The 12,668-nt window shown below is 35.3% G+C and overlaps 2 protein-coding genes and 1 long non-coding RNA gene across 3 annotated transcripts; 1 reads left to right on the forward strand and 2 right to left on the reverse strand.

The window, feature by feature from the left end:
- Nucleotides 1–1,806: 1,806 nt before the first annotated feature.
- Nucleotides 1,807–2,805, reverse strand: LOC145802062 (uncharacterized). Its single transcript, XR_014344292.1, has 2 exons — nt 2,348–2,805; nt 1,807–2,113 (listed from the first exon to the last, which is right to left on the reverse strand). It is a non-coding gene; the product is annotated as an uncharacterized LOC145802062 (long non-coding RNA).
- Nucleotides 2,806–3,642: 837 nt separating this feature from the next.
- On the forward strand, nt 3,643–6,262 carry LOC114309352 (Pentatricopeptide repeat (PPR) superfamily protein). Its single transcript, XM_028255063.2, has one exon. The coding sequence runs from the start codon at nt 3,859–3,861 to the stop codon at nt 5,710–5,712; it is 1,854 nt and encodes a 617-aa protein (XP_028110864.2). The 5' UTR covers nt 3,643–3,858; the 3' UTR covers nt 5,713–6,262.
- Nucleotides 5,672–9,387, reverse strand: LOC114309353 (SNF1-related protein kinase regulatory subunit gamma-1-like). Its single transcript, XM_028255064.2, has 6 exons — nt 9,278–9,387; nt 7,955–8,125; nt 7,420–7,862; nt 6,682–6,948; nt 6,433–6,605; nt 5,672–6,094 (listed from the first exon to the last, which is right to left on the reverse strand). Exons 2-6 carry the CDS (start codon nt 8,121–8,123, stop codon nt 5,812–5,814), a joined length of 1,335 nt encoding a protein of 444 aa, XP_028110865.2. The 5' UTR covers nt 8,124–8,125; nt 9,278–9,387; the 3' UTR covers nt 5,672–5,811.
- Nucleotides 9,388–12,668: the final 3,281 nt, after the last annotated feature.

Consider the following 12,668-nt stretch of genomic DNA (forward strand, 5'->3'; position numbering starts at 1 on the left):
AGAATAAAGAAGAGGCTACAGGTAGCAAAAAGAAAATGGGTAGACGAACTGCCCAAATATACTCTGGGCATATCGGACTACGCCGAGAAGATCAACTGGGGAAACCCCTTTGAAATTTTTCTATCATTAGAATTCTTTTGTTCTTTAGCCATTTGCCGAAATAAATAAATAAAGATTCAGTACTGTTTTCAAAATACTTGACATTGTCTCTAGAATACATGTATAATGCGAACCCAAGTGAAACTCAGGCTCACATTAGGGGGCAGAGGGAAGAGAAAAATATTGCTTAACACTTGTTGAAATTTGTGGACAATTACAAGTTAAGTTAAGCCGAGATCATTGTTTACCACTTGTTGAAATTTGTGGACAATTTACAAGTTGGTCAAACCGAAAAATATTGCTTAACACTTGTTGGAATTTGTGGACAATTTACAAGTTAAGTTAAGCCGAGATCATTGTTTACCACTTGTTGAAATTTGTGGACAATTTACAAGTTGGTCAAACCGAAAAATATTGCTTAACACTTGTTGAAATTTGTGGATAATTTACAAGTTAAGTTAAGCCGAGATCATTGTTTATCACTTGTTGAAATTTGTGGACAATTTACAAGTTGGTTAAACCGAAAAATATTGCTTAACACTTGTTGAAATTTGTGGACAATTTACAAGTTAAGTTAAGCCGAGATCATTGTTTACCACTTGTTGAAATTTGTGGACAATTTACAAGTTGGTTAAACCGAAAAATATTGCTTAACACTTGTTGAAATTTGTGAACAATTTACAAGTTAAGTTAAGCCGAGATCATTGTTTACCACTTGTTGAAATTTGTGGACAATTTACAAGTTGGTTAAACCGAAAAGTATTACTTAACACTTGTTGAAATTTGTGGACAATTTACAAGCTAAGTTAAGCCGAGATCATTGTTTAACACTTGTTGAAATTTGTGGACAATTTACAAGTTAAGTTAAGCTGAGATCATTGTTTAACACTTGTTGAAATTTATGGACAATTTACAAGTTGGTTAAACTAAAGAGTATTGCTTAAACACTTGTTAAAATTTGTAACAATTTACAAGTTGAAATTAAGCTGAGGTGGTTCTTTATCTTCACTTGTTGAAATTCGTAGCAATTTACAAGTTGAAGTTAAGCTGAGATTATTCCTTATCTTCACTTGTTAAAATTTGTAGCAATTTACAAGTTGAAGTTAAGCCAAGATTATTGTTTCTCTTTGCTTGTTTAAATTCGTAGCAATTTACGAGTTAAAGCAAAGCCGAGGTTATTGCTAAACACTTGTAGCAATCTACAGGTTTGATAAACCAGAGAAGATGCTTAACACTTGTTGAAATTTGTAGCAATTTACAAGATAACGTTGAGCCGACATATGATCATCTGTTGAAATTTGTAGCAATTTACAGGTTGAGGAAAAAGCTAAGTATATTGTTTAAACACTTGTTGAAATTCGTAGCAATTTACAAATAGATTATTGTTTAACACTTGTTATGTTAATCCTTGTTGATCCCTGTTACAGTATATGTTAATCCTTGTTGAAATTTGTAGCAATTTACAAGTAGGTTAGACCGAGATCACCGTTTAAACACTTGTTGAAACTTGAGAAAAAGTTTGCAAAGTTAACATTGAGTAGTATATGTTTCACACTTGTTAGAATTTATGAAAAGTTTGCAGGTCAGTATCTTGCCGAAGTAAAATTTTTGTAGCTATTATACCCGAGGTATATAACCCCGAGAAGATTGCACAAAGGAGGCAAAGTATGAAAGGCATACATTCAAAGAAGAAATCAGAGAAATGTATTTGAAGAAGAAAGAAGGCACTTCAGCCTGAATATTGAAAAATAAATTATTCAGACTACAAAAATGGCATGTCGGCCGAATTAAAAGCATACAAAGACGGACAAAGTACAAGGTACAAGGTACAAGGAGTAAAAGAAGGAAACAAAACTGCTCGACATCAATGGCAGGATATAGAAGACAGTTGGGAAGACTTCTCAGCAGCCTTCTCGACCTCGAGCTCAGCATCGATTTCCCGAAAGAGTTTGATCAAGGCTCTTCTCGGCAATTGGCACCTCGGAGTTTGAAGGCAATGATTGAAAGCAAGAATCTAGAAAAAAACACAGAAAACAGAAACAAGAATGTAATTCGTAATCAAGAATGGTGATAAAGCTATCAGGAAATCGAGACAAAAAGATTGCACAGGTGTGTCAAGCCAAGAACAGTGGCAGAAATCAACGCACTCAGATGTATGATCTACAAATTGATTACTTAAGTAAAGCAGTAGTAAACAAGAAATTCCAGGAAAGATCAAGAACTGGAATAGAAAGAAACAGATGCTTACCAGAAAAAAGGAGGCCGGAAAGGGATTTGCCGACGTCCTACGACGGTTGCAAGAGCAGAAGACAGGTGGAAATCTCGCTGGAAAGGGTGAACGGAGAAGGATGCAAAGCTTTGGAAGCCTAAACAATGGCGGATTTGAAAGAAAAAGTTTTAGAGAGAGAAAAAACAAGAGAACTCAAGTGCAAAAGTGAAGAGACGAAAGAAATGGGGAAAATTTTTGTCAAAAAATGAAAACGGCGGCAAAAGCAATCAATACGCCTAAAAGAGTGCATACGTCAGATGGCGCATGTGAAGAAGAGATGACTTATGGGCGCGTCACAGGTACGAGCTAGTAAGAAAGAAACGCGTGTCTAAAACGGTTGAATTGAAGTGCATGACAGCTCATGTGCGTAAAAAGTTCCTTAAAAATCTTTGATTTTTTAGGAAAAGCATGTCGGCCAGAAATGAATGATCTTGGCTGTCAAATCTTAAGCCGATTTACTGGAAGAAAATACAGATATAGGTTCCATCACCTCAGAATGCTGAGGTAATAGAACCTAGGGGACAGTTGTGGGGATATATTTTCTGAATACTAACACATGGCAAGGTGATGTCGACGTGTCAGCCGAAGTGCCACGTGTCCTGGTTGTGACGCCGAGGTTATCTCGGCGAGGCTGAGGTTATCTCCTAAGATCTCGGAATCCGAGATAAGCGGATAATGGATAAGGGGCAAGAGTCCTAGAGTAAAGAGAAGACTTTGCTAAGATAAGGATAAAGCTCTTAGAGAGTTTATTTTTATCTCTTGAGAAATCCAAAGTAAGTACAGAATTGGAGTCCATAGAAGTCAAGCTTCTAGTGGGACTAGAATTGAGTAAACTATAAAAAAGAGGCACCCCCGTGAGTCTAAGGTACACAATTTTATACTTTAAGTAGTGAGTTTAGCACTTGATTATCTTTGAGAGATATACTGACTTGATCGTCGGAGTGCCCCCGGGTGGAAGAGCCACCGCCGGAGCCTTTTCTTTCTGTTACAGGTTTGCTGAAGCTATCTATTCTGCCGGTGCTCTCCAGCTGATTACTAGGCGGACAGTGTGGTCAGAAAATCACACACACATATTATATACACACTTGTTTTTTAGGCGTGGATTATAAAATTTCTCAAAAGAAAACTATTAAAAACTGTATGATATACAAATAAAAAATGTTCGAGACTCCTAAGTTTTTTTCACAATTCTACTTATAATGACATATCAAGTTTTAATTTATTATATATTTTATCATTGAGGGCTTAATCCCCTTAACACATTTATATAAGTCAAAAGTTTAAGTCTCTACCATTATTGTTTACAAATTTACTATCATACTTATCCAATGTTCTTAAGTTCTAAGTTCAAGTTCCAGTTCAAGTTCAAGCTAGTCTTTATGTGGATATGGGTGTTAAAACAGTTCTAAACCTAAAACTTCACAGAGCTACCTTTGCAATGAAAATCCAATGAGGAAGTCAGTCAAAGTGAAGCGAACGTGTTAGCACACATGCACAGCCAAATCTCAAAGCTAGTTGCAGATGGACTCTACAGAGAAGCACTCTGTTTCTATACAAAACACCACTCTCTCTCTCTCTCTCCCAACAAATTCACATTCCCTCTTCTCTTCAAAGCCTGTGGCAAGCTCAAATCTTCCACCCATGCCCAAATGCTTCATACCCATCTCATAAAAACAGGTTTTGGCACTGACATATATGCATCTACAGCACTTACAGATATGTACATGAAACTCCACCTCCTATTCGATGCTCTCAAAGTGTTCGACGAAATGCCTGACCCAAAGTTGTCTTTGTTCAATGCTACAATTTCTGGGTTCTCGAGAAACGGGTATAACAGTGAAGCACTGAGAATGTTTAGGCAGGTTGGTTTGGGAAAGTTGAGGCCTAACTCTGTCACTATTGCTAGTTTGTTGTCGTCGTGTGAAGTTTTAGCAGATGGGCTTCAAGTACATTGCTGGGCGGTTAAATTAGGTGTTGAGACCGAAGTTTATGTGGGAACGTCGCTTATAACTATGTATTCGGGTTGTGCAGAGTTGGTTTCCGCAACGAAGGTGTTTGAAACGATTTTGGATAGGAATGTGGTGAGTTACAATGCTTATATTTCAGGGCTTCTGCAAAATGGGGTTTTTCGTGTAGTTTTGGATGTTTTCAAGGACATGAAGGGATGTTCTATTGAATTACCCAATTCAGTGACTCTGGTTTCTGTTCTCTCAGCATGTTCAAGCCTTCTATATCTTCGATTCGGTAGGCAAGTTCATGGACTTGTTATGAAAACCGACATTGTCTTTGATACAATGGTGGGAACTGCATTAGTTGACATGTATTCCAAATGTAGTCAGTGGAAATGGGCTTATGATATATTCCAAGAACTAAATAGAAATAGGAACTTGATTACTTGGAACTCGATGATTGCGGGTATGATGTTGAATGGTCAGACTGAGAATGCAATCGAGCTTTTCACGCAGTTGGAATCTGAAGGACTGAAGCCGGATTCGGCAACATGGAATTCAATGATTAGTGGGTTTATGCACCTAGGGAAAGAGGTTGAAGCCTTTATCTTCTTCAAAAAGATGCAATCGGTTGGCATAATGCCAAGTTTGAAGTCTATTACAAGTCTTTTACCCATTTGTGCAGCTCTCTCTGCTCTGCGGTCTGGGAAGGAGATTCATGGACACACTATTAGAACTGATATCTGTACTGACGAATTCATATGTACCTCACTCATTGACATGTACATGAAATGTGGGTTGTCTTCTTGGGCACAGAGAACTTTCAATCAGTTTGTAATAAAGACCAATGATCCAGTCATTTGGAATGCAATGATTTCTGGGTATGGAAAGATTGGGGAGACTGAATTGGCATTCAAAATTTTTTATCAGATGGTAGAAGAGAAAGTAATACCAAATGTGGCAACTTTCAACTGCATTCTCTCTATGTGCAGTCACGCTGGTCTAGTTGAGAAAGGATGGCAAATCTTTAGGATGATGAACCAAAATTATGGCTTAAGCCCTACCCCCGAACATTTTAATTGTATTGTTGACCTCTTGGGCCGATCTGGATGGCTAGATGAAGCTCGAGAAGTATTACAAGAAATACCCAATCCTTCTGCTTCTGTTATTGCCTCTTTAGTCAATGCTTCTATATGTCATTCAGATTTCAAGCTAGGAGAAGAAATGGCTAAAATGCTTTCAGAATTAGAGCCACAAAACCCAACTCCATTTGTGATTCTGTCGAATATATATGCAGAGCAGGGAAGGTGGAGGGATGCTGAGAGGGTTAGAAAGATGATGAATGACAGAGGACTGAAAAAACTCCCAGGGTTAAGTTCAATTGGAGTGTCATAAAGAACTACATGTACATCATGCACTGATAGAGCAAACCAGACCTTGTTACATGTCTTCATCACATGAACCTAAGCGATACAAATTTCAACTACAGAAGTGTTACTCATTGAACATTTCTTGCATTGCAAATCCAAAGTAATTATCCAAATGATTAGGGGGTTCATCGATGAAGCAAGAAATAACATCTCTAAGAGTAATCACGCCAACAACACCATGGTCTTCTCCTTCTACGACATATATCCTGTGAACCGAATTCGAAGAAAGACTGTGGATCACAGCACCAAGAGTTGAATCTGGCTTGCATGTTAATGCTGTGACAACCTTTCCAGTATCATCACTTGTTGCAGTGATAGTGTTCATGAAATCCATCACGGTTAGATGCCTGAAATAATCAGAGTTGAATATATTTAGATCATCACATATTTTCGTCAACAAGGGAAAAAGGTAATGGTTTCAGGTGAGTGATCAATTTGACTCTTTTGCATACATCTCCAATATATCTAACGATTGTTCAGAAATGACAACTAAGTTTGATGATTTTAGATTGTTATGCATTGTTGGCAATATATATTTTTTTCCATACATGGGTCATAGCTATAAACATTAAGATTCCAGGTTGCAAATATCAGATTACAATTGAAGAAATGTAAGTCCAAGAAACACACAGAAAATGTGCAACTGCCAAGGTGATGCAGTTGCAAATTCAAAATTTTCCTTTACCTAAAGTTGGAGAAAAGCTCGGGTTTAAGCAACAAGTATCTGATGTCTCTAATGCTCACATTCCCGACGATCTTCTTGTTTGGACCGTCGACAACTGGAAGACCTCCAATTTGGTTATCTTTCATTCTCTTGAAAGCTTCAAGGATCAGTTCATTGCTCTGTATGCTAATAACCTGACCAACACATGAAAACCCTCTTGTAAGTAACTCTACATTCACAGCCCACCAAAAGTAGTCACAGAAACCTCACCTCATCACTTGACATGAAAGGAAGTCCCAGATCACATATTGAATGCGTAGAAATGCAATCAAACCAATCCCTTCCTTTGCATCCCTCAAGACCATGAATAACCGCAGATTGAGTAATGAAGTTCTTAATAAAAGGCTGGCCTTGTTCTATTACTGGTACGTTCCTCAGCCTATATTTTGACAGGAGCAATAAGACGCTCAACATAGAACTATCGGTTGCAACCGGAAGGAAAGGCGCCCAACGGTAGGATTTAAGTATTGAACTCACCTGAAACAAGAAATGACAAGAAAAGCCCGCTGCATCAGCAAACCAGAGGTAACCAGATTAAACAGAAAACCTATTTGCATTCTTACACTCCATTTGTGTCAGTGCATTTTCTGGCATTCGATAAAACGCAAAATGAAAGTCAATGGAAAATGTTTTTGTTTTCCTTGATCAATGGAAAAAAAGACTGTTTGGGTTGGAAATGTTTTCCACTTTTAAAAACTAAAAAACGTTTTGCAGACTAGTCTTTACCAATGCCACCACCGCCATCACTACCATGCCACCACCGTTGTACCTACAGGCTACAGCCCACCACCTCCACCTCTGCCCTGCCTCCACCAACACCACCACTTATACAACCATTAATATATTAGTTTTAAGGATGCAACGAATTATAGAAAAAACAGTCTCTTCTAAAAATATTTTCTGGAAAAAGTTATTTTAGGAGCCGAAACAAATGGGGGTTAGACTTACTGTGGTTGACTTGAAAGGTTCTTCTTGAAGGATGACTTTGTAGAAGTCCTCGCCCAAATTATCAGCTGCAGTGGGAGCATCCTTCCCGATTCCTCTGTCAGCAGCCACACCACCCACCACAGCTGCACCAACTGCGGCCACAGTCAACCCAGCAATGGTAGTAGGCCCCGTTGCACCGAATGCCACTGCTCCGAGAGCCCCAACAGCACCAACACCTACCCCAGCAGCGGTGGCAGAGCTGGCTGACAAGGCAACCGCTGCAAGCTCTGCACTCTCTAACACCCATAGCACAATCGCTGAGTAATCTATGACTCCAATGTACCTCTCTCTCCAATCCATACTATATCCGGCATCAGGTTTTCTCACTGGAGCCGACAAGATGTTGGATTCGGATAAAATCTTGACTGCATCACTAATGGACGTGTCCGCTAGAATTTCAATCACTGCAAGAGAAATGTTGAGGCACAATTTTAATATGTCGGATGTAAAAATAAATACATGTAGTTTGTGATCTGATAAATTGTACTGTCATTACCTTTGCCTCCCGGAACTTCTGGGAAGGATGAAACTGGAATTCTTCCGAATGCCGCTGTCAAAGTCTCTTGTAACGAACGTGACAATTTCTTCCTGCTCTGGACAGTCTCAAAGTAAGCATCATAGCTTGAAAGTTTTGGACTACCCTTTGGTATTTCTGTTTGTGCCATACCTACATGTAATATTCAACCCATTTAATGGAACTCTCAATGAAGCTATTCTAGTTTTTTTACAATTATTATTTTTTAAATTTCGACTACAGAGTCATACAATATCACAAACCCTCCAGTTTGTGAGCGGTGTGGCTCATCCCTTTGGATAGGGATCAGTCATAAACAGTGACTTGAATAAGGAGATTCTATTAATCACTAATGCCAAGCCAAAGATCTTTAAAAATGCACCTAATTTCACATTTTTGGCAACCACTGTTAAAAGGAAAATGATTTGCAACATAAATTTTGTACAAGAAACACATTCAGAATGACGTGTCAAATGACATTGTAAAGTGAGGGACCAGAAGAAGCTACTTCATAAAAGTTTTATACAAAAATTCAATTTATATATCATTTTTATTTTTTCATAAAGGAATGCATAAAAGATTACATCATAAAAGATTACTACAACGGGAATCGAACCTAAGCCTTAAAGGCGAAGAGTCCGATCACTCAACCAACCTCTGTTGGCAATGTATCATGAATAGTATGCGGACCATCCCGTAGTACAAAGCAGATAATGGTCATGTTTGGTAGGACTTATTTCTAGTTTATTTCAGTTTTTAACTTAATTTAAGCTATTTTGATGTGTTTGGTTCAGCTTAACAATACAACTTATAGATTTTTGTAAGTCAAAAATCAACTTATTCTTTGAGTGGGGGAGGAGAAGCTTAATTTATAAATCAAAAATCAATTTATGCTCATAGTTATAAATTATAAGCTGTTAGGCTATAAGTTATAATCATTTTCCCAGAGCTCTACCAAACGGGGTGAATATCTTGGTGTGTACTACGACAGTGGAGTGGTTCGCACAAACGACGTTGTCTATGGAATACCTAGCTGCACCACATGAGCTCATATGCTTGGAGCTAATGTGGGGGGTTCGAATCCGTCCCACAAATAGTGATCAACATCAACTTGTGACATACAAGATCATCCTATTCCTATATGCGAGGAAGACAACATAATAAAATTCTAAAACCAATTTGGGTGATTTCATACCATGATTGATTGTGATATATAGGAGGAATATATATACAAAGAAAGGCAAGAAAAGAAACATAAAATAGTGACATAAGAGGGTGGTGGTTCAGAAGAAGAGCTTAGCTTGCCTGTTTTTGAGAGTCCCTTCCTGGGCTTCGTAGATCAAAAGTGGGTGTTTCTGTGTTTTTTTTCGGCGATTTCTTTCTCTCTGTGTCTCTCGCTGTGTTCACACACTCGTTCCTAAAATTAGTTACTGCTGCTTATATGCATGAGCTCGTTGTCTGACACGTGTATGGATATGACACGTGTCAGAGGATGAGGATAAGTGTGAAGCACGTTTTTTGATCTTTAAGATATTGAAAATATGACCAATTATATTAGCCCTTATATTTTTATTATTATATTATTTTGATCTATACAATTTTAAGGATGTGGCTTCCTTCAGCTCTTCATTGGGTTGGAGGATATTGTTGGGTTTGTGGGGTCTATTATAGGTTTCATTTCGATATTCTGAACTGATAAATGTGTAGGATTTATCGTGTACTATATGCTTGTAAAAAATTACGTTGATCGGATATCGATAACTATGTGATCAAATCAGATTTTTTAAGCCGTTTATTTTTTACTGTCTATTTTTCTTTTCATATAAAACTAATTTGATCACATAGTTATCGATATCCGATCAACGTGATTTTTAACAATTATATAGTGCTCGACGAGTTCTACATATTTAACAGTTCAGATTATTAAAATGGAATCCATGGTAAACCCCCACGGGCAAGGCAGAGGCACATGAGGCCTAGAGGGGTCACGTGCCCCCCTCAACTTTTAAAAAATTATTCTTTTGCCTCCAATAAAAATATATATTTCAATTTAATGCAAGTAATATCTTGAAGTTTTTATATTACTATTTTCTTTACCTTTTTTCATAAAAAAATGTTTAATTTATCACTTTAAATATTTAATTATGCTAAAAAACATTTTTATAAATTTTATAGTAGAGAAATGTTATATATGACTGATATTTTGTCACTGTTTTATATCACCTCTTATACGACACATAATTATTACACAATTAATGACAATTAATAATATGTTGCCATGTAATTCAATTATTCAAAACGGTGAAAAAAACAAGTAATATATAATAGTCTATGTATATTATTTATTCATCTTTTTCTCATTTCTTTCTCTATCCTCCCTCTATCTCTTTATGTGTGTGTATCTTAATATAATTTTGTTCTTACATTTTATGAGAGTATATGTAATTATTTTTTAAACTGTGATGATCATCATATATAAGATAAATTAATAACAATAAAGATAATGATTAGTTAACTTGATCTTATATTTAAATATAACTTTTGTATCGCACTAATTTTTTGTCCTACCATCAAATAAAAATTAAGTTAAATTATAATTTTTGTTAAGATTTTAATTCAAAGGTACCCCTTCTAAGTCAAAATCCTAGCTCCGCCACTACCCACGGGCCCAACAGTATCTTCCAATCCGATGAACGACTAGAGGGAAGCCTCATCCTAATTTTAATTGACTTGATTTTAATATTAAATTTATGATTTGATCTTAATTTAGTTCAATTGATTATAATTATTAGTGTTTTTTTTAATGAAAAATACATATATAAATGATCTTTGTTATGTTTTTATAAATAAAATTGTATATTTATTCAATTAATTCAGTAACTATTTTTTTTAAAAAAAATCTTAATCGACGTTTTTAATTGAATTAAATTGATATAAAATCTAAAATTAAGAGTCAAAGTTAAATTAATTGAAGAATGCTCATAACTGTGTTGGCTCTGTTTAATATGGTTTTCAGAATATCTTTTCAAATTTTTTTTCCAAAAATCTAGAAGTTAATTTGGTGAAAAAAATGAAAACAATAAAAAATACTCATCATTTTTATATAATTTTATCTTTTGGCATGGCAAAAATAATCTTTAAAATTTTATAAATGTTTTTTTAAATAATTATTTTTGTCAAACTAGTTTCTTGTTTTTTTAATATTCAAAAAAACTATTTCTAAAAATCAATCCAAACAGAGTCATTTATTTTTATGTACAATAAATTACACATGACCTACCTTGATATTTGAAAAAAATATACTACAAGTCTCACAATTTTTATATAGTTACATTAATGTTTCTTTTAGTAATGCTAAATAGATTAAGACTAACACAGATTGAGTGAAGACAAGGTAATATAAATTCATTTATATAATTAACAAATTACTGATAAAAATGATTTAACTGTGATATGATTTAAAATGTTAAGATACAATTAGGTTAACTTTATAATTATATTTTTTCTTGACCTTAATGTTTGGTTGAGGGATTTGGGGAGAGATTTGAAAAGGGAAAGGGAAAGGATGTGTGAAACTATGTGAAATATAGGCATGATTTATTCACATTTCACCTACCTTTTCCATTTTCCTTTCCAAATCTCTCCCCAAATCCTCCAACCAAACACAGCATAAGGAGGTCAATGTTTTACATATTAGGTAAAGAATGAATGTTAATTTTGAGAGTAATGGTCATTCTTAATAGCCATTTTTAATAGAGTCAATTTTATTTTTTCAAAAATGAAAAATATTAATGCTACTTGTTTTGTGAAATTATTAAGAATGCTCATACACTCTATGTATGAATTTATTTATTTTAATTTTTTTCCTATATTTAAGAGAAAAAAAAAACTAAAAATTCAATTCTAGAGACGAAAGCAAGTAGACTTTCATTGTATTAGCTTTTTTCGGAAGATTGATGTGTTCAGTCCTTCTAATCAGTACGACCTTTTTGTAAAATTTCGGCCCATAATTGTGGCTGGCCTAAACCCAACATAGGGCCAGGCCCACCCAAATTAAACCTTTCCAGTTAAGGTCTAGAGACCGCCCCGATTGGTTTAGGCTAAATTGTTATTATTATTATTTTAATAAAAAATTAAAATTAGAAAAGGGTTTAACAAAAGGGTATGTTAGGGAACTCAAATTTTTTACCAAATAAATGGCCAAATGTCTCATATAAGTGTGGAATTCGCAATTTTTTATTGCTAGAAATCAAGCATGGTTGGAGTTGTAAAAATTGATTAAGCCCAGCCGAAGGGCTCGATTTAAATCTAACCCAACACAATAAAAAATTTGTTTCTTACATTTCTCTTACTGTTTTCTAGTGGAAATAAATTAATAATATTATTCACAGCCCTCTTGTGGATATGATAAAAGGAGTGAGAATCTAAAAATGAAATGTAAATATATATATATATATATATTTTTATCTTTTTTATTAAATGGTATATGTTGGAAGCATACTACTATTGACTCTGGCATCAACTAATTTGAAAATTTAACAAGGCCAAGCTTTGTAGACCTGCATTATAAGCCAAAACTCAAAAAATGTGGCATTGTCTTAGTATAAAAGGTGACAACTATCCTAACGACCTAACGACCTAATTTGTTTTCTTTTTTTCTTTTGTTTTTTTGTTTTTATATATAAAAAAACGTTTA

Source organism: Camellia sinensis, chromosome 11, assembly GCF_055761805.1.
Source record: "Camellia sinensis isolate YWXY chromosome 11, ASM5576180v1, whole genome shotgun sequence".
In the NCBI taxonomy this organism is placed as follows: domain Eukaryota; kingdom Viridiplantae; phylum Streptophyta; class Magnoliopsida; order Ericales; family Theaceae; genus Camellia; species Camellia sinensis.

Excerpts from the sequence above, each read along its gene's own strand:
- LOC114309352 (XM_028255063.2), top strand. The coding sequence starts at position 3,859 with ATGCACAGCCAAATCTCAAAGCTAGTTGCAGATGGACTCTACAGAGAA.
- LOC114309353 (XM_028255064.2), bottom strand. The coding sequence starts at position 8,123 with ATGGCACAAACAGAAATACCAAAGGGTAGTCCAAAACTTTCAAGCTAT. Across the intron at positions 6,949-7,419 it reads AACCTTTCAAGTCAACCACA|GTGAGTTCAATACTTAAATC; the intron begins GTAAGTCTAACC and ends TTCTTGTTTCAG. Across the intron at positions 6,606-6,681 it reads CTTTCATGTCAAGTGATGAG|GTTATTAGCATACAGAGCAA; the intron begins GTGAGGTTTCTG and ends TGTGTTGGTCAG.